The 19,832-nt window shown below is 48.9% G+C and overlaps 1 protein-coding gene across 1 annotated transcript in view; it reads left to right on the forward strand.

Moving 5' to 3' along the window:
• Positions 1–19,832, forward strand: part of KIAA1109 (KIAA1109 ortholog) — a 590,259-nt gene that overhangs the window by 267,883 nt on the left and 302,544 nt on the right. Inside the window, 3 exon segments of the mRNA XM_029584454.1 lie at positions 2,722–2,872; positions 10,029–10,181; positions 18,406–18,646. Coding sequence (XP_029440314.1) covers positions 2,722–2,872; positions 10,029–10,181; positions 18,406–18,646 — 545 coding nt within the window.

The raw sequence follows: 19,832 nt of genomic DNA on the forward strand, positions 1-19,832 counted from the left end.
CTGGTTTAATATCTCCAAGCTGCAGAGTGTATTTATTACCCCCCCTCCATCACCACCACGTCCCACCTCATGCCTCTCATTTAAGCAGTTAATTACCTGGTTTAATATCTCCAAGCTGCAGAGTGTATTTATTACCCCCCCTCCATCACCACCACGTCCCACCCCATCCCTCTCATTTAAGCAGTTAATTACATGGTTTAATATCTCCAAGCTGCAGAGTGTATTTATTACCCCCCCTCCATCACCACCACGTCCCACCTCATGCCTCTCATTTAAGCAGTTAATTACCTGGTTTAATATCTCCAAGCTGCAGACTGTATTTATTACCCCCCCTCCATCACCACCACGTCCCACCCCATGCCTCTCATTGAAGCAGTTAATTACATGGTTTAATATCTCCAAGCTGCAGAGTGTATTTATTACCCCCCTCCATCACCACCACGTCCCACCTCATGCCTCTCATTTAAGCAGTTAATTACATGGTTTAATATCTCCAAGCTGCAGAGTGTATTTATTACCCCCCCTCCATCACCACCACGTCCCACCTCATGCCTCTCATTTAAGCAGTTAATTTCCTGGTTTAATATCTCCAAGCTGCAGAGTGTATTTATTACCCCCCCTCCATCACCACCACGTCCCACCTCATGCCTCTCATTTAAGCAGTTAATTACCTGGTTTAATATCTCCAAGCTGCAGAGTGTATTTATTACCCCCCCTCCATCACCACCACGTCCCACCCCATCCCTCTCATTTAAGCAGTTAATTACATGGTTTAATATCTCCAAGCTGCAGAGTGTATTTATTACCCCCCCCTCCATCACCACCACGTCCCACCTCATGCCTCTCATTTAAGCAGTTAATTACCTGGTTTAATATCTCCAAGCTGCAGACTGTATTTATTACCCCCCCTCCATCACCACCACGTCCCACCCCATGCCTCTCATTGAAGCAGTTAATTACATGGTTTAATATCTCCAAGCTGCAGAGTGTATTTATTACCCCCCTCCATCACCACCACGTCCCACCTCATGCCTCTCATTTAAGCAGTTAATTACATGGTTTAATATCTCCAAGCTGCAGAGTGTATTTATTACCCCCCCTCCATCACCACCACGTCCCACCTCATGCCTCTCATTTAAGCAGTTAATTTCCTGGTTTAATATCTCCAAGCTGCAGAGTGTATTTATTACCCCCCCTCCATCACCACCACGTCCCACCCCATGCCTCTCATTTAAGCAGTTAATTACATGGTTTAATATCTCCAAGCTGCGGAGTGTATTTATTACCCCCCCTCCATCACCACCACGTCCCACCTCATGCCTCTCATTTAAGCAGTTAATTACCTGGTTTAATATCTCCAAGCTGCAGAGTGTATTTATTACCCCCCCTCCATCACCACCACGTCCCACCTCATGCCTCTCATTTAAGCAGTTAATTACATGGTTTAATATCTCCTAGCTGCAGATTGTATTTATTACCCCCCCTCCATCACCACCACGTCCCACCTCATGCCTCTCATTTAAGCAGTTTATTACCTGGTTTAATATCTCCAAGCTGCAGAGTGTATTTATTACCCCCCCTCCATCACCACCACGTCCCACCTCATGCCTCTCATTTAAGCAGTTTATTACCTGGTTTAATATCTCCTAGCTGCAGAGTGTATTTATTACACCCCCCCCATCACCACCACATCCCACCTCATGCTTCTCATTTAAGCAGTTAATTACCTAGTTTAATATCTCCTAGCTGCAGATTGTATTTATTACCCCCCCTCCATCACCACCACGTCCCACCTCATGCCTCTCATTTAAGCAGTTTATTACCTGGTTTAATATCTCCAAGCTGCAGAGTGTATTTATTACCCCCCCTCCATCACCACCACGTCCCACCTCATGCCTCTCATTTAAGCAGTTTATTACCTGGTTTAATATCTCCTAGCTGCAGAGTGTATTTATTACACCCCCCCCAATCACCACCACATCCCACCTCATGCTTCTCATTTAAGCAGTTAATTACCTAGTTTAATATCTCCAAGCTGCAGAGTGTATTTATTACCCCCCCCCCCATCACCACCACGTCCCACCTCATGCCTCTCATTTAAACAGTTTATTACCTAGTTTAATATCTCCAAGCTGCAGAGTGTATTTATTACCCCCCTCCATCACCACCACATCCCACCTCATGCCTCTCATTTAAGCAATTTATTACCTGGTTTAATATCTCCAAGCTGCAGAGTGTATTTATTATCCCCCCTCCATCACCACCACATCCCACCTCATGCCTCTCATTTAAGCAGTTTATTACCCAGTTTAATATCTCCAAGCTGCAGAGTGTATTTATTACCCCCACCTCCATCACCACCACGTCCCACCTCATGCCTCTCATTTAAGCAGTTTATTACCTGGTTTAATATCTCCAAGCTGCAGAGTGTATTTATTACCCCCCCTCCATCACCACCACGTCCCACCTCATGCCTCTCATTTAAGCAGTTTATTACCTGGTTTAATATCTCCAAGCTGCAGAGTGTATTTATTACCCCCCCTCCATCACCACCACGTCCCACCTCATGCCTCTCATTTAAGCAGTTTATTACCTGGTTTAATATCTCCAAGCTGCAGAGTGTATTTTTGAGTCTTCTGTATAGGGTTTGGAAGAGGTAAAGTTGGGGATGCCAGCTGAGATGAATCCTCTTTTAATGGCTTGATTTCTTTGTTCCTGTAGACAGTTGAACCTTCTCAGCACAGCAACTCCGGCTGTTGGTGCTTGGCTTGTCCCCATTGATCAAGTGAAGTCATCCCTCAATAAGCTGGAGACGGAGGGGACTCTGCGAGTTTGTGCAGTTATGGGGTGCATATTGACTGAAGCCTTAGAGGTGAGTTAATCTCGATGAAACTCTCAAAAGCAAAAGAGGCTTGCTAAGCCCTTAGCATTAAGTCTCATTTGCACTTAAGGGCTAGGTTTGAGGATCTGGCAAGAGCCTCGTGGCACATTTTGCCCACGTTATGAAACAGTTATTTGGGTGGAATTTTTCTCCTTCTGGAAGTTTCAAGAAATGGAAGCCTTGGGCAAAAGGTGCACAACTTCAGCCTTATGAAAGTAAACAGTTTGTCCTCATTCTGGCCTGCGCTAATAGAAGCCCTGGTTGTATTAAAAAAAAAAAAAAGGTCCAAGCTTTTCATGTGAAAATCTTAAAGCTGCGATGCTGAGATCACAGCTGACATCGCATCCCCCAACCTCATAAGCCAGTGTAGGTGGTGACGCTTCCAAAAGTGGTTTCCTGTAGGGAGCACGGAGAAGTGCAGGTAAGCAGCTTAAAATTCAAAGCGTGATTTCACTTCTTTTTTTTTTTAGGATGTGCATGCTGCGTACATTTCTTTTTTCTTTGTTCACTTTTTTCATTCACCACCTTTTCTTTGAGTCCTCTTCTCCTCCTCGCCAGGACAAAGGTCCCCGGGTGTTTCAGATCCTCTTGCTAGTTGAGTGCTGGAAGGGGGAGTCCTTCAGCACCACCCGTGCGGTGGATCAGCCTTTGTGTCTTCCCAGACAGGAAAGCTGAGTTCTCCTGTGGCCGCAGGCACGCTTCTCTCTAACTTGTGGGGTGTTGGGGTGCACACAGGTCATGAACACAAGAAATCCCCATGTTCTTTGCATCATACTGGCCTGTAGCACAGAAATTTGAACCCTGTTTTATAAAAAGTTCCACAAAAGAATTATTGCACCCGTAGCCTTTCAAAAATTAGAGATAACAGAGACCATAGGGCTGAGCCTGTACAGAGTTTTAAAGAGATCTTTGGCACTGGAATATAAAATATGCTTAAGGTGAGGTTTGAATTGTTAGGCTTTGAATTATACTTTCTTTTGCTAATCATGTTTCGAAGTGCATCCCATTGGTTTCTCTGTAAGTTTTCAGTTTTCAATTACTGTTTCAATGTATCCGGCCCTGAGGCGACAGTTCAGTTCTCTGTAAACCGGTGCGATATGTATTTTATACAGGAACACTGGTATATAAAAATTAAAAATAAATAAATGTTTGAATAAATTATACAAATAATAAAGCAGTCAATTATATAAATCAATAACCAATCAGCATAAGCAAATAAACTTCTGAAGAACACGACTGTTCGTCAGACATAAATCAACCATCGCCCACCTCCAGCCTTGCAGAAAGATATGGCTAGGAAGTAAGCAGATAAATCAAAAAACGTTATCCAGTGAGCACAATAAGAAAACCAATCAGAAGCACTGGTGCGGGGAAAATATGTTTCCATTTTACTTTTACACCCAAATGAGCTGAAGAAATGCCCGAGCGTCTGGCTGGAAGTGGAGTGTGACGCCTTGCTTGATGTTTGCCCTGAAGCAGCTTCTGATGAGTACTGCAGGATGCTTTTTCAAGAAGTGCTGTGATTGGCTTGACTAGGAAAACATTTTAGTTTGAAGCACCATTGAAATTTTGGGATAGTTTCCAATGCAAGCAGCATGGGGGGGTTTTCCTGCGATGGCAGCAGTCGGCTCGAGTTTTGCAGCTGGAGTAACTTTTTCAATGCGACTTGGCTGAGGTTTTTTTCCTTTTGCTTGTCTTTTTTTCCCGTTCTCTTTGTGTAGATGAAAGTGCTGCGGTACTTTGGCGATACAATTTTAAGAGCATTTGGATTTAAAATGAAAAATACAAGAAGTTTTCCTGCCCCAACGTGTTTGATTGTTTTGGGGTTTTAGTTAGGAATTAAAGCAGATCAAGGGCAGGGCTGTGACTCCACACTTGCCAAAGTACACCCCAAAAAAGTTAAAAGAGAGAAGCAACAGAAAGTCTAGCAGAAAACACAGACTCCCCCCGCCCTATCAGAAGTCATCCAAGACTTGGATGTCTTATCAATGTCTTACATTTAACTTGCCAACGTTTATGCTTTATCCTATTTTCTTCTGATGGATCCTTCTTCCAATTTTTGAATGAAGATCTTTTGGCTAAAATAGCTTCTTTCACCTCCCCTTTTAACCATGCCGGTAATCGTTTTGCCTTCTTTCCACCTTTCTTAATGTGTGGAATACATCTGGACTGTGCTTCTAGAATGGTATTTTTTAACAATGACCAGGCCTCTTGGACATTTTTTACTTTTGTAGCTGCTCCTTTCAGTTTTTTTCTAACAATTTTTCTCATTTTATCAAAGTTTCCCTTTTGAAAGTTTAGCACGAGAGCTGTGGATTTCCTTACTGTCCCCCTTCCAGTCATTAATTCAAATTTGATCATATTATTTATTTTTATTTATTTAGTATTTTTCTATACCGACCTTCATGGTTAAATACCATATCAGGTCGGTTTACATCGAACAATGGGATTGTAACAGAAAATACATATTTAAATAAGTGGATAAACAGAAGAATCAAAGTTACAATCAACAGGGATGGTAAAAAACTTGGAAGCTTAAGCAGCTGGAAAGAAAGGCCTAAGAAGGCATAAAGTTAAGTAAACATAAAACCAACACGGTAACATGGTTAGTGCTAGATTAAGTGGTTAGAAGAGACTTGTGCTTGTGGGAGTTAAAGGATGTCAAAGTCCATAGGTCTTATTATGATCACTATTGCCAAGCGGCCCCACCACCGTTACCTCTCTCACCAAATCCTGTGCTCCACTGAGAATTAGATCTAAAAATGCTCCCTCTTGTCGGTTCCTGAACAAATTGCTCCATAAAGCTATCATTTATTCCATCCAGGAACGTTATCTCTCTAGCGTGACCCGATGATACATTTACCCAGTCTGTATTGGGGTAATTGAAGTCTCCCATTATTACCGCACTACCAATTTGGTTAGCTTCCCTAATTTCTCTTAGCATTTCACTGTCCGTCTCAGCATCTTGACCAGGTGGACGGTAGTATACCCCTATCACTATAGTCTTCCCCGACACACAAGGGATTTCTACCCATAAAGATTCAATTTTGTATTTAGTCTCATGCAGGATGTTTATCCTGTTGGACTCTATGCCATCCCGGACATAAAGCGCCACACCTCCTCCCTTGCATAAACATTGGCAAGTTAAATGTAAGACATTGATAAGACAGGCTAAGAGAGAATTTGAAAAGAAGTTGGCTGTAGAGGCAAAAACTCACAGTAAAAACTTTTTAAAATATATCCGAAGCAGAAAGCCTGTGAGGGAGTCAGTTGGACCATTAGATGATCAAGGGGCTAAAGGGGCACTTAGAGAAGATAAGGCCATCGCGGAAAGATTAAATGATTTCTTTGCTTCGGTGTTTACTGAAGAGGATGTTGGGGAGGTACCCGTAATGGAGAAGGTTTTCATGGGCAAAGATTCAGATGGACTGAATCAAATCACGGTGAACCTAGAAGATGTGGTAGGCCTGATTGACAAACTGAAGAGTAGTAAATCACCTGGACCGGATGGTATACACCCCAGAGTTCTGAAGGAACTAAAAAATGAAATTTCAGACCTATTAGTAAAAATTTGTAACTTAACATTAAAATCATCCATTGTACCTGAAGACTGGAGGATAGCAAATGTAACCCCAATATTTAAAAAGGGCTCCAGGGGCGATCCGGGAAACTACAGACCGGTTAGCCTGACTTCAGTGCCAGGAAAAATAGTGGAAAGTGTTCTAAACATCAAAATCACAGAACATATAGAAAGACATGGTTGAATGGAACAAAGTCAGCATGGCTTTACCCAGGGCAAGTCTTGCCTCACAAATCTGCTTCACTTTTTTGAAGGAGTTAATAAACATGTGGATAAAGGTGAACCGGTAGATATAGTATACTTGGATTTTCAGAAGGCGTTTGACAAAATTCCTCATGAGAGGCTTCTAGGAAAAATAAAAAGTCATGGGATAGGTGGTGATGTCCTTTCGTGGATTGCAAACTGGCTAAAAGACAGGAAACAGAGAGTAGGATTAAATGGGCAATTTTCTCAGTGGAAGGGAGTGGAGTGCCTCAGGGATCTGTATTGGGACCCTTACTGTTCAATATATTAATAAATGATCTGGAAAGAAATATGACGAGTGAGATAATCAAATTTGCAGATGACACAAAATTGTTCAGAGTAGTTAAATCACAAGCAGATTGTGATAAATTGCAGGAAGACCTTGTGAGACTGGAAAATTGGGCATCCAAATGGCAGATGAAATTTAATGTGGATAAGTGCAAGGTGATGCATATAGAGAAAAATAACCCATGCTATAATTACACAATGTTGGGTTCCATATTAGGTGCTACAACCCAAGAAAGAGATCTAGGTGTCATAGTGGATAACACATTGAAATCGTCGGTACAGTGTGCTGCGGCAGTCAAAAAATCAAACAGAATGTTGGGAATTATTAGGAAGGGAATGGTGAATAAAACGGAAAATGTCATAATGCCTCTGTATCGCTCCATGGTGAGACCGCACCTTGAATACTGTGTACAATTCTGGTCGCCGCATCTCAAAAAAGATATAATTGCGATGGAGAAGGTACAGAGAAGGGCAACCAAAACGATAAAGGGGATGGAACAGCTCCCCTATGAGGAAAGACTAAAGAGGTTAGGACTTTTCAGCTTGGAGAAGAGACGACTGAGGGGGGATATGATAGAGGTGTTTAAAATCATGAGAGGTCTAGAATGGGTAGATGTGAATCGGTTATTTACTCTTTTGGATAGTAGAAAGACTAGGGGGCACTCCATGAAGTTAGCATGGGGCACATTTAAAACTAATCGGAGAAAGTTCTTTTTTACTCAACGCACAATTAAACTCTGGAATTTGTTGCCAGAGGATGTGGTTAGTGCAGTTAGTATAGCTGCGTTTAAAAAAGGATTGGATAAGTTCTTGGAGGAGAAGTCCATTACCTGCTATTAAGTTCTCTTAGAGAATAGCCACTGCCATTAGCAATGGTTACATGGAATAGACTTAGTTTTTGGGTACTTGCCAGGTTCTTGTGGCCTGGATTGGCCACTGTTGGAAACAGGATGTTGGGCTTGATGGGCCCTTGGTCTGACCCAGTATGGCATTTTCTTATGTTCTTATGATTCATAGGAAGGAACCACACGGCTAAAACTGGGCAGCAGTAGAGGGAGCAGCCGCTCTCTGGCCACACTGGCCTAATCTAAGGGTGGGCCACAGGCCTGAACATGTGTGGATACAACCTGAAGACGAAATATTTCTGGCCTATAGAAATATGTTTAGGGAGCCACGGAAGAAGCACGAATGCCAGTTTATGCAGCGCAGTAACTTCGTGCTTCTCAAAATGTGCCGGCATCGCTGACCTGTAAAAGTCGGAAATTCTCTTGCCTGCGTCTCCTGTCACCATCCATTTCTGACACTTGATAGGGATCTCCAAAAGAGAATTACTCCTTTCTGCGCTTCTTTCTAAGCTTTCTTCTTAGTTTCTAGAGTACATCTGCTTCTAAATGTTGTATTTAATCCCCCGCGGGATTGGTCTCAGCCAAAAGACCAAGAAGCATGATTGTAGGATAGGCAGGACTTGGCGACAAAGCTAGCACAGATATTTCTGCTCAAATACCATCAGCGGGCTCCTTTAGATAACGGACTCGCATGTGCCAGGAACGTCAGTGCCTGAGGGAAAGGTTGATGTGTTAAGGATTAGTCTGTTTAATTCACACACATCTGCCCATCTGTCTGACCCTCGGGCTTTTTGGGGCCACTTCTAGTTGGAAATAATGGGTGAAATTTGAAAACGAGAGGAACATGTTAGTTATGTCTGGGAAAAAATAAAATCACAGCAAATCGGCCTGGTCTGGCCTGAACTAAGCCTCCTGCAGCCTTTTTTCAGTTGCTGATTTTAAAAGGGTGAGAAATGCAAGAGAGCCACAGGACTCTGAGTGAGTGCTGGACAGGGTGGGGCTGGGGTGTGAGAGAATGGCAGGAACTGTCTTGGGGGTGGGAAACAGCAGTGAGATGGGCTGAGGGCAGGAGTAGGGTGGGTGGTCTGGGGTGGAGAAAGTGGAAGAGCAGGTTTGGGGGCTACTAATTTAACTGCAAATGTTTTGTGGGCCTCTGCTAGGCAAACTTGCCCCCTTTATGCATTTAAAATGAAAACAAAGTGTAAAAGTTTAGTGCGGTGTTAATAATGGTGATGTGTTCTTCCCGGAGAGAATATTCAGTTCGGTATAACAGAGAAAAGCACTACTACTGCAGAGTTCATGGGAATAGGGCTGTAAAGGGGGTTGATCGCACGGTGAATGCATTTTAAGACATTTATAAAGGCATAGTTAACGTTACATATTGGTAACTAGATGAATAGTAACCTGCATATAGAAGGAAAGGGACTAGTGCTTGTGGCTGTTACATTAGAAAATCAGCAAGCCTTAGTAACAGACAATGAATGAGAAGATCACTTTTCCCCCTGCACTGACTGCCTACCCACTGACTAGAGCGAGTAGTGACGTAGCTTTGCCCCTGGGCTATTGTTTGGCAGGGGAACGTCCAATGGGAAACCTGGCAGTCGGTAAGGTCCTCGCACATGCACGAAAGCAGTTGACATCTGTTTCTTAGTGTAAACTTTGTGCTACACCTAAACAGATCTCTTCTTAAACAAGGCCCTTCATTCCACCCACGCCAAGGTTACAGCTGCGTCATAAAAAGTCTTTAGACTAAGAAGTATGTCAGATGCTTTTGTGCATGTGTGTGGATTTCTGCATTTGACGGTTTGAAGGCCCTGTTACCTGTCAGCGAGGTCCTCTCCTCCCTGGGGGGCTCTGTGTGTGGGGCGGGATGGTGGGCCTGCCAGTGGCTCATGTTACACAAGTTTCCACAAAGGATGTGTCAGCGAGTGCTTGCTCTGATAGAACGGCTGCAGGCATTGCACCCTTTTTCTAGCCCTGATGCCTGGATGCTGGGCTTGATGGACCCTTGCTTGGCCTGTTCTTAGTGTTGCAGAGAGGTATTGTGAGCAGGGTAGTTCTAGTGCGACTGCATGGAGAGGGACGTTAAAGTCCAGCAGTCTTACGTCAAGAGTTTGCCGAGTTCCACACAAGCAGGGTGGTGATTGGATTTGGTAAGTACATACGTAACATGTATGTGTGTTTATTTCAGAATAAAAGTGTTCACTTTCCCTTGAGAAGCAAGTATAACAGGCTGACGAAACGGGCTCGTTTTCTGCAGGAAAACCCTTCCTGCTTGCTGTGTAACCTGCTCCATCATTACCTGTACTATGCAAATTACTCTGTCATTGAAGATGCCACCTTGGTGAGTTAAACAGACCGTCGAGAACAGCTTCTTTTCCATGTGAGTTAAACATTTGGGTTTGTTTAAGACTGGTATATTCATCACATACAAGAAGCCTAAACTTTATCCTGTGCCATGTGCTGGCAGGAGTAACGCCGCCTCGTTTGTGTCTGCAGTGTTTCTCCACCTAGTCAGTCTGCTTTTCAGGAAACCCACAATCCATTCTAGGCCAAACTTTCTCCTGCATGTGCATTGTGCATATCCTGAAAACCCGAGGACTAGGGTGAGAGCCGTGGTCTTTCTGAGGTAAGAGCGGATATTCTCCACCTCCGTGCAAGGAATGAAAAGTGCTCTGCAGTTTGATATCAGAACATATGTCGGAGGCAGAGGACAGACACGGGATTATTCATTTTCCAGGGCCACCCTGAAGGGAGACTAAGTACAATGCCCTGCACACCTGTGCTGTGATGCAGATTTCAAATATCAAAGTGTTCCTGCACCTAGACAGCCTCCCAGGGCCATTGTGAGCACTGTTGTTAGACTTATGTGCCTGTACACTGAACATGTACCGCTTACCCACTCTGAGCCTGTAGTACTGAGCTACAGGTCAACTTGGAAAAGCATTCAAGGTTTTGGATAATAAGCGGTGTGTTAGGACTGCAATTCAGCACACGGTTTCCTAACGCAGATACAAAAAGAATTTAACACCTGATGAGTTAGAAATGTGCACAAAGAGAAAACGGTGTGCACAGACCTGAGTTTAAATGTGCACACAGCACAGGCTGCTCACTCATGTTCTCTTGTGTGGCTGGGGGAGTTTATTGGGCAGGATTTATGCAACACAAAATCATGCTTTGTGCTCATAAAAGACTTTTATCATGATTTATGCTTGGGTTTTTTTTCCTGCAGAAAATACGATTAATACATACAAAAATGCTTTCAGGGCAGAAAAGTCCATTTATCGTATCTGTGTGCAGAAGACCTGCTTTATGTGTACAGAACATGTTTTCCGCACATATATCCTGACTACAGGGCCCGGCACCAGAAGCTCTGCTTCTGCCCAGAGACTGATGCTACCGCTGGAAATTGTACTTCACGTCAGAGCAGGGATAAGATTCTCATGCGAGCGCGCCAAGGGCCTGTCTTTGTGCGTAGAACTTCTCACTGCATGAAGGGCACCGTTTGCACTCAAAAAGCGTGTGCACGAGTGCGGGTGAAACTTAGTACGTGGGCCCTCTGTGATTTGTTCTGTAGCTGTGAACAGAAAGCCGACTGGCAAGGCAGATATTAGCAGGTAATGTGAGGGTCGCTGGTCCAGGACCTCCTGAGGCAAAAGAAAGAGATGAGGGAGCCATCCATACCTAGCGTGCAGCCAGCACGTTTCTTTCATAAACCCAAGGATCTGCCCAGTAATGAGAGGGATGCGAGTTCTGCGTGCGGCAGCGCCGGCCTCTTCCCGTAGCCGTAAGTGGCTCCCGCCTCCCCCAGTTGTAAACGAGCTCCTGGAGTCACTCGTGCCCCTGTTTCCTTCCTGCTGGTGCGTCGTGCCTCACCCGTGATGTTTGCTCATGCGTGCCACTTCACCACAAACCGGCAAGGATAGGACTTTACAGCCTGGGAAATGAAAGAGTGGAACTTCTCATAGGTTAATTAAAGGTGCACAGTATAATCCAGATTATACTTTCTGTGCTGGGCTCTCTGTTGGCAGTTTCTGGAGTTTGCTCTCTGATTTACTGCTGGTAGCTCGCCGCAGTACTTGCTTTGTGCCCATGGCACCCTGAACAGCTGGGGCTATTTTTGTCCCCTGTGTGGTCAGTGGTATCTCAGGATCCTTAATGTGATCCACGTTCCTCCCTGCCATTCTCTCCCCCCCACCCCCCCGATCTACCTCCTGTGTCTTTCCTCACCACTTCCCCCTTTTAATATCCTTCTCCTTGTCACTTCTTTCCATGCCACTCTCTTCCTTGTGTTCTTCATCCTCTTGTCTCCTCCCATCAGTCCAGGGAGGAGAAAGAGAGAGCGTCCACTGACAGCGCGGGATCCCGATTCCCACAGCCGTTCCTCCCTTTCCAAGCAGGATGTATTCAGGGAGGGGAGCCACCCCGAGGACAGCGAGTGCACCTGTCTCTCTGTCCCCTCTCTTCCATGACCAGCTGGCTGCGGATGCTTCTCTTCTCACCAGGCCGGAGTGGAGCGGGGAAGTGCCCTCCTGCCCACTTTGTGTCCCCTGCTACCGCTTCACTTAGTTTATGACCCGCGACTGTGAATTATATATGGATATACTTGTACGACGGATGCTATGAAAAGTAGAATTGTTTTATTCCCTGTACGTACCTGGATCAGTCCAGACAGTGGGGTTATGTCCCCAATCCAGCAGATGGAGTCAGCCCAAAACTTCGAGGGGGCGTCACCTTAAGTACTACTACCCCCTCTGCAGGAGTTCAGTATCTTCTGACTCCAGCAGATGCGAGTAGTGAAATCTGGGCTTGCTCCCGATTGCCTATCACCTATTTCTTTTGCGTCCCTTGTTTGGGGCTCTATTTTCTGTAGGTTTGGTTAGACTGTTTGGATCAAGTTGTATTTAAAAAAAAAAAAAAAAAAAAAAAAAAAACTTAATTGAGTAATTGGAGAGGCGTGGCTTTCTTCTGCTTCTCTGTCTCTCCCTTTCCTCTCTACCGGCGCTAGTCGTTGCTGCTCCGGGGTAAGTGAGACTTTGTTTTGAGCTGTTTTTCTCTCTTCTCGTCACAGCTAGGTCGCACGCGGCTGCCGGTGCTCCGGCCTGCCAGCGTCTTCACCCTCTCCCGCGGCCATCTTGCGGCTCCTCGTGGGCTGCAGCGGGGAGAGGGCTGATCGTCTCCAGCGGGTTGTGCGGCCAGGAGGGCCCCCCCGCGGCGCCGTTTTTCGCTTCGGCGGGTAGCGCAGGCCACCAGGGCCCCCCCGCAGCGGCGATCCGTCGCGCGGCCCCCCCCCCGGGTTTCCAGGCGTTCTGGGCTGTCGGGCACTGTTTCGAACCTTGCGCTCCGGATGCCGAGGCCAGCGCGTTGCTCGGCCTGCGGCGAGCCTGGATCGCGCGTCTCAAGGGAGGGAATTTGTGCGCGGTGCCTCCCCGGGGGGGAAGGCTCTTCGCGGTCCCTCACTCTTCGGTCCTCCATGACAGCCTTGCCCGGGCGGCGCGGGCCGGCCCCTCCCCCATTCCTGGCGGGAACGGCGGCCATCTTGCATTCGCTGCGCCCTGAAGGGGCCCAGGCAGCGCGGGGGGACGAGGAAGCTTCGGAGGGCTCACCCCCGAGATTAATACCTGAGACAGACCCGGAGGAAGGCCCGCTGGGGCAGGGTCCCCCGGGGCCCCCACCCGCGGAGGTCCCCCCGACTAGACCGGGGTTTTCCCCGGAGTTTATCCGTCTGATGCATACGGCTTACCTGCAGGACCTGGCTGCGCTCTCGGATCCGCCACCATCCAAGCTACCGCGACCTTCGCCCTCCTATCCGGCCCCCCCCGCTCCGGCGGGCGTGGGGGCCCCACAGCCCCCCAGCCAACCACGGCTCCCGGTGGGTTCGGGGGGACTTGGGTCGGCACCAGCTTCCCCTGGATCGGACCCTGCGGCGGCGGGTCAAGGGGATTCCACTTCAGAAGGTGAGGATCCGCGCACGCTACGTCTCTTCCAGCGGGAAGAGCTGGATGACCTGATCCCACAGATCATTCAGGGGTTGGACCTTGATCCTCCGCCGGATCCACCAGCTCCCGTCGCGCCCGCTGTAGTCACCTCCTCAAAGAAGGGAGACCCGGTGCTGGCAGCCCTTCGCCCGAGGGCTCGGGCTTTTCCCATTCACGAGTCGTTCCTGCAGCTTCTCACCAGGGAATGGGATGCCCCGGAATCCGCGCTGAAGGGCAGCCGGGCCATGGAGAGGCTGTATCCGCTGCCGGAAGATTTTCTGGATCTCATCAAGGTACCCAGAGTGGACTCCGCGGTGTCGGCGGGTCACGAAGAGGACGACTATACCGGTGACAGGTGGAGCAGCGCTAAGGGATACGCAGGATCGCAAGTTGGAAGTCTTCCTCAAGCGGGTCTTCGAGGTCTCTGCAGTGGGGCTGCGGGCTGCGATGTGCAGCTCGCTTGCCCAGCGAGCCAGTCTTCTCTGGGTGCAGCTATTGCTCACGTCCCAGGCGTTGCCACCCGAAGAAGCCGCCCAGGCGGATAGACTGGAAGCCGCGGTGGCATACGGGGCGGACGCTTCCTACGATCTGTTTCGGGTCCTTGCCCGCTCCATGGCCTCGGTGGTGGCGGCACGCCGACTCCTATGGCTACGCAACTGGGCAGCGGACACGTCCTCCAAGTCGAGTCTGGGTTCCCTGCCATTCAGGGGTAAGTTCCTGTTCGGCGAGGATCTGGACCAGATCATCAAGTCCCTGGGGGAAAACGCGGTCCATCGCCTGCCGGAAGACAGATATCGCTCCACCAGGGCTTTTTCGTCCTCCAGGACCAGAGCCAGAGCGCAAAGGCGCTATAGGAGTTATAGGCCGGCGGCGGCTCGGCCCCCTGCCTCCAGGTCTCAGCCCTGGTCTCGCTCCTTTCGCGGGCACCGCCCCGCGCGCCCCGCTTCCACGGCGGGACAACCCTCACCCAAGTCCTCTCAATGATGTTCAGCTCGCCCACTCCGCCGTCCCCAAGATTGGAGGGCGGCTGGCGTTCTTCTACGAGGAGTGGGCGCGGATCACCTCGGATCAGTGGGTCTTGGACACCATAGGACGCGGCTACGCTTTGGAACTTGCCCGCGCTCCGAAGGGTCGGTTCATCTTCTCGCCCTGCGGCTCGGCCATCAAGCGAAGGGCGGTGCAGTCGACGCTGGACAGACTGTGGGAAATAGGCGCCATTGTGCCCGTACCCTCCGGAGAGGTGGGCTCGGGCCATTATTCCATCTACTTCGTAGTACCAAAGAAAGACGGCTCCTTCCGCCCCATACTGGACCTGAAGGAAGTCAACAAGTCCCTCAGGGTGATCCGGTTCCGCATGGAAACGCTACGTTCGGTGATCGCGGCGGTACACCAAGGGGAGTTCTTGGCCTCCTTGGACTTGACGGAGGCCTAACTTCATATCCCCATTCGCCAGGAGCATCATCGGCTCCTACGGTTCAAGATTCTGGATCAACATTTCCAGTTTGTGGCGCTTCCGTTCGGCCTGGCAACGGCCCCACGCACCTTCACCAAGATCATGGTAGTTGTGGCGGCTGCCCTTCGGAAGGAGGGTATTCTAGTTCATCCTTATTTGGACGACTGGCTCATACGGGCGAAGTCTTTTCGGCATGGCCAGGCGGCAGTGGCCAGGGTGATAGAGTTCCTGCAGTCCCTGGGTTGGGTGGTGAACTTCTCCAAGAGCTCCCTCGTGCCTTCGCAGCGCTTGGATTTCTTGGGGGCGACATTCGACACCCGTCTGGGGGCGGTCTTTCTACGACAGGACAAGGCGCACTCCCTGCGGGAGCACATACAGCGGTTTTCTGCATTACCAGCTCCCACCTCCTGGGACTATCTACAGCTCCTGGGGGTGATGGGCTCCACCATCGACATGGTTCCTTGGGCATTTGCGCACCTCCGGCCGCTACAGAGAGCACTCCTATCCCGCTGGAAACCACTTTCGCAGGACTACCAGGTGATACTCCCGCTGCCACAGGTTGCACGGAGCAGCTTGGACTGGTGGATGGTCCCGGAGAATCTGGCTCGCGGCGTGTCCCTCGAGCTACCAAATTGGGTAGTGGTTACCACCGACGCCAGTCTCGTAGGCTGGGGAGCAGTCTGCGACCGCAGCGCCACGCAGGGGACGTGGTCCGCGGAGGAGTCGACGTGGTCCATCAATCGTCTGGAGACCAGAGCGGTCAGGCTGGCGCTGCTTCACTTCCTGCCGCTCCTTCGGAATCGGGAAGTCAGAATCCTGTCGGACAACGCGACCACGGTGGCCTACATCAACCGACAGGGCGGCACCCGCAGTCCGCAGGTCGCGCTAGAGGCGGCGATGCTGATGCAGTGGGCGGAACGACACCTGGCCCGTCTGGCGGCCTCGCACATAGCGGGCGTGGACAACGTCCAGGCGGATTTCCTCAGTCGCCAGTTCCTGGATCCCGGAGAGTGGGCCCTCTCCGATGCGGCCATGCAGCTGATCGTTCGGCGGTGGGGCCCCCCCCACCTGGATCTCATGGCATCCGCTCAAAACACCAAGGCGCCTCGTTTCTTCAGTCGCCGGAGAGAACGGGGGGCGGAGGGCGTCGATGCTCTCGCGCTCCCGTGGCCGGCCGATCTGCTTCTCTACGCGTTCCCCCCGTGGCCACTGGTGGGAAGGCTACTACGTCGGATAGAGGCTCATCGGGGGACCGTCATCTTCGTCGCGCCAGAGTGGCCGAGACGACCTTGGTTTGCGGACCTCCTCCACCTGGTAATCGACGGACCCCTCCGGCTGGGACATCTTCCCCGCCTCCTCCACCAGGGCCCAGTATTTTTCGACCAGGCCGAACTCTTCTGTCTTGCGGCCTGGCTTTTGAGAGGCGTCGCCTCCGCCGACGGGGATACCCGGAGGCGGTAGTGTCCACGCTGCTGCGCTCCCGAAAGACCTCGACGTCGGTGGCCTATGTGCGGGTCTGGAAGGTGTTCGAGCTGTGGTGTACCAGCCTGAACACAAGTCCTTCGGAGGCGTCTGTCCCTCAGATCCTCCAGTTTCTACAAGAAGGGGTGGACAAGGGGCTCGCTTACAACTCACTTCGGGTTCAAGTGGCCGCTCTTGGCTCCCTCCTGCGCGACGGAGGATCTCTGTGGCGACACCCGGACATCGCCCGTTTTCTCAAGGGGGTCAAACACTTGCGGCCCCCACTGCGGGATCCTTGTCCCTCTTGGAGTCTCAATCTGGTACTGCGTTCCATGTCAGGACCTCCGTTTGAACCGCTGCGGAATGCGACAATCAAGGATCTCACCCTCAAGGCTGTGTTCCTGGTGGCCATCTGCTCCGCACGGCGTATTTCGGAGCTGCAGGCCCTGTCGTGTAGAGAACCTTATCTTCGGTTCTCCGATTCGGGAGTCTCACTTCGCACTGTTCCCTCCTTCCTTCCGAAGGTGGTGTCCACTTTCCATGTGAATCAGACGGTGGAACTTCCATCGTTCTCTTCGTCGGAGCCGCGGTCTCTTCGTCTCCTTGACGTCAAGCGCACTCTGAGGCTCTACCTGGAGGCTACGAATGATTTCCGGACTTCTGACCATCTCTTCGTCCTTTGGTCCGGTCCCCGGAAGGGATCTCAGGCCTCGAAGACGACCATTGCCAGATGGCTGAAGGCCGGCATTGCTGCCTCCTATATTGGGGTGGGGCGGACTCCCCCACCCGGCATAGTAGCACATTCCACACGCTCCCAGGCGGCCTCCTGGGCTGAGAGCCGCTCGGTATCTTCGCAAGAAATCTGTAGAGCGGCCACCTGGAAGTCGTTGCACACGTTCTCGAGACACTACAGACTACACCTCGCCTCGTCCGTCCAGGGACATTTTGGCGAACAGGTCCTACGAGCAGGCCTCGCAGGATCCCACCCGGGTTAGGGAAGCTTGGGTACATCCCACTGTCTGGACTGATCCAGGTACGTACAGGGAAAAGAAAATTATTACTTACCTGCTAATTTTCGTTCCTGTAGTACCATGGATCAGTCCAGACGCCCACCGCATTTGGGTTCTAGGTCCTATTTCTGCTCGGCTGTATGTGGATGCTGATTCTGTTCAACTGTGTCTCCCGTTACAGTAGTGTCCTTACTGCTGTTTGTGTTTCACGTTTTTCCAGTTTTGTCACTGTTCTTTTCACCGTTTCTCTTGGAGTTTGACACGCTATGTTCGTGCCCGCCCACTCGTTGGTGGGTCGGTTTCAGTTTTCTACGTTAACATTCAGCGGCTTATTGTTGCCGTCTTGTTTCAACTTGATCCAAGCGGGGGTTTCTGTTTACTCGGGCTTTGATATACTCGATACTGAACTCCTGCAGAGGGGGTAGTAGTACTTAAGGTGACGCCCCCTCGAAGTTTTGGGCTGACTCCATCTGCTGGATTGGGGACATAACCCCACTGTCTGGACTGATCCATGGTACTACAGGAACGAAAATTAGCAGGTAAGTAATAATTTTCTTTTGTATTCTAAAACAGATATAATTCTTCATAAAAACAACATCTGTATGAATGGCTTGCAGTTGCTTTAAAGTTAGTGGTGCGTGATATCGAGTGTCTGTACTCTTACAGAGCGACGGACTTCCTGCCTTGGTGACGTTAAAGAAAGGCCTCGTTGCATTAGCTAGGCAGTGGATGAAGTTCATTGTGGTAACCCCAGCCTTTAAAGGCGTTAGCTTGCTGCGGCCGGCCCAGCCATTGAAATCCCAGATCACTTTGAAAACAGAAGAGGAAGCCGGACACGGATTAGACAACGGAGGCGCCCTGCAGAGCGACACCAGTGCTGATGGAGCAGAATTTGAGTTTGATGCAGGTATTTACCATTTAGTAGCCTGCGTGTACTTATGGGTAGTTAGAAAATGTTGTGTGTTGGGTTTTGTTTTTTTTTAGGACTGCCCATTGCTGTAATGACATCTGGCAAAAACCATCCCAGGAAATCTCTTCCAGTGAATGCAACTCTTACTCTCCCTGTATGGGTGCTGCCTACCCGTGGTCCTGGGGCAGGAAACCTAGCAGGGCTGATGGGAGTGTAAGGGAGGTCACAGAGCCGAGGGTCTCCTGCAGAAGCCAGGAGATAGGGTGCTAGGCAGTCTTTCACAAGAAAAGGAAAACAAGCGTGTAGTAGATTTGTCTAATCTATTTACCTTGTTTATTGTAAGACATTATTCTATATACTGTCAATCTATTTACCTAATCTATTTGTCTAATCTATTTACCTTGTTCATTGTAAGACATTATTCTATATACTGTCAATCTATTGTTGTAATGTAAACCGAAGTGATTAGTAACTTTGTTACCAGAACTTCGGTATATAAAACTGTTAAATAAATAAATATGTGATGTGGTATATTCACAGTGAAACAAATCAGGCTGTCGTTCTTGCCAGATTTGTTATGCTGGTTCTATTTAAAGGTTAAAATATTCAAGGGCAAGCAGACTAAGGAATACAGTGCTGTTGTTGCCTGCATTCAGCCTTGACGGTGTAGAGCCTGTGTGGCAGAGAACTTCCCTCGTGGCTTGCGAGCATCACAGTGGTTTTGTGGGATCAGGGAAGCATCTGCATGGCTTTAAATCTGGAGTGGAAATGTGCCTGGTAAAAGAGAAATCTTAAGTGGAACCCAGCAGGGAAAAGTGTCAACATTAAATTAAGAAGTTGCATTTTACTAAGTTGAAAAGCATGAGAAATAAAGTTTGTGTAACAAGACCTATAGTGATAACAGATGTGTTTGCACACAGGCCTAGGATATCCTCTGGAAGTAGCTGTAAGCCCATTTTACTTTGCATTTGTAGATGTGGATTTATAATCCAGTTAGATGTTTGAGATCTTCACAATTTAATTTGCTAGAGATTCCCTCAATTCGCCATGCCCGTTTATCCTGTACTAGGGAGACTGCTTTCTCCATCGCGGCACCCATTCAATGGAACCTTCTTCCTTTTGACCTCAGATCTTTATTTATTTATTTATTTATTTAAGGATTTTTCTATACCGGGGTCCGTAA

This window comes from Rhinatrema bivittatum, chromosome 1 (genome assembly GCF_901001135.1).
Source record: "Rhinatrema bivittatum chromosome 1, aRhiBiv1.1, whole genome shotgun sequence".
NCBI lineage: Eukaryota > Metazoa > Chordata > Amphibia > Gymnophiona > Rhinatrematidae > Rhinatrema > Rhinatrema bivittatum.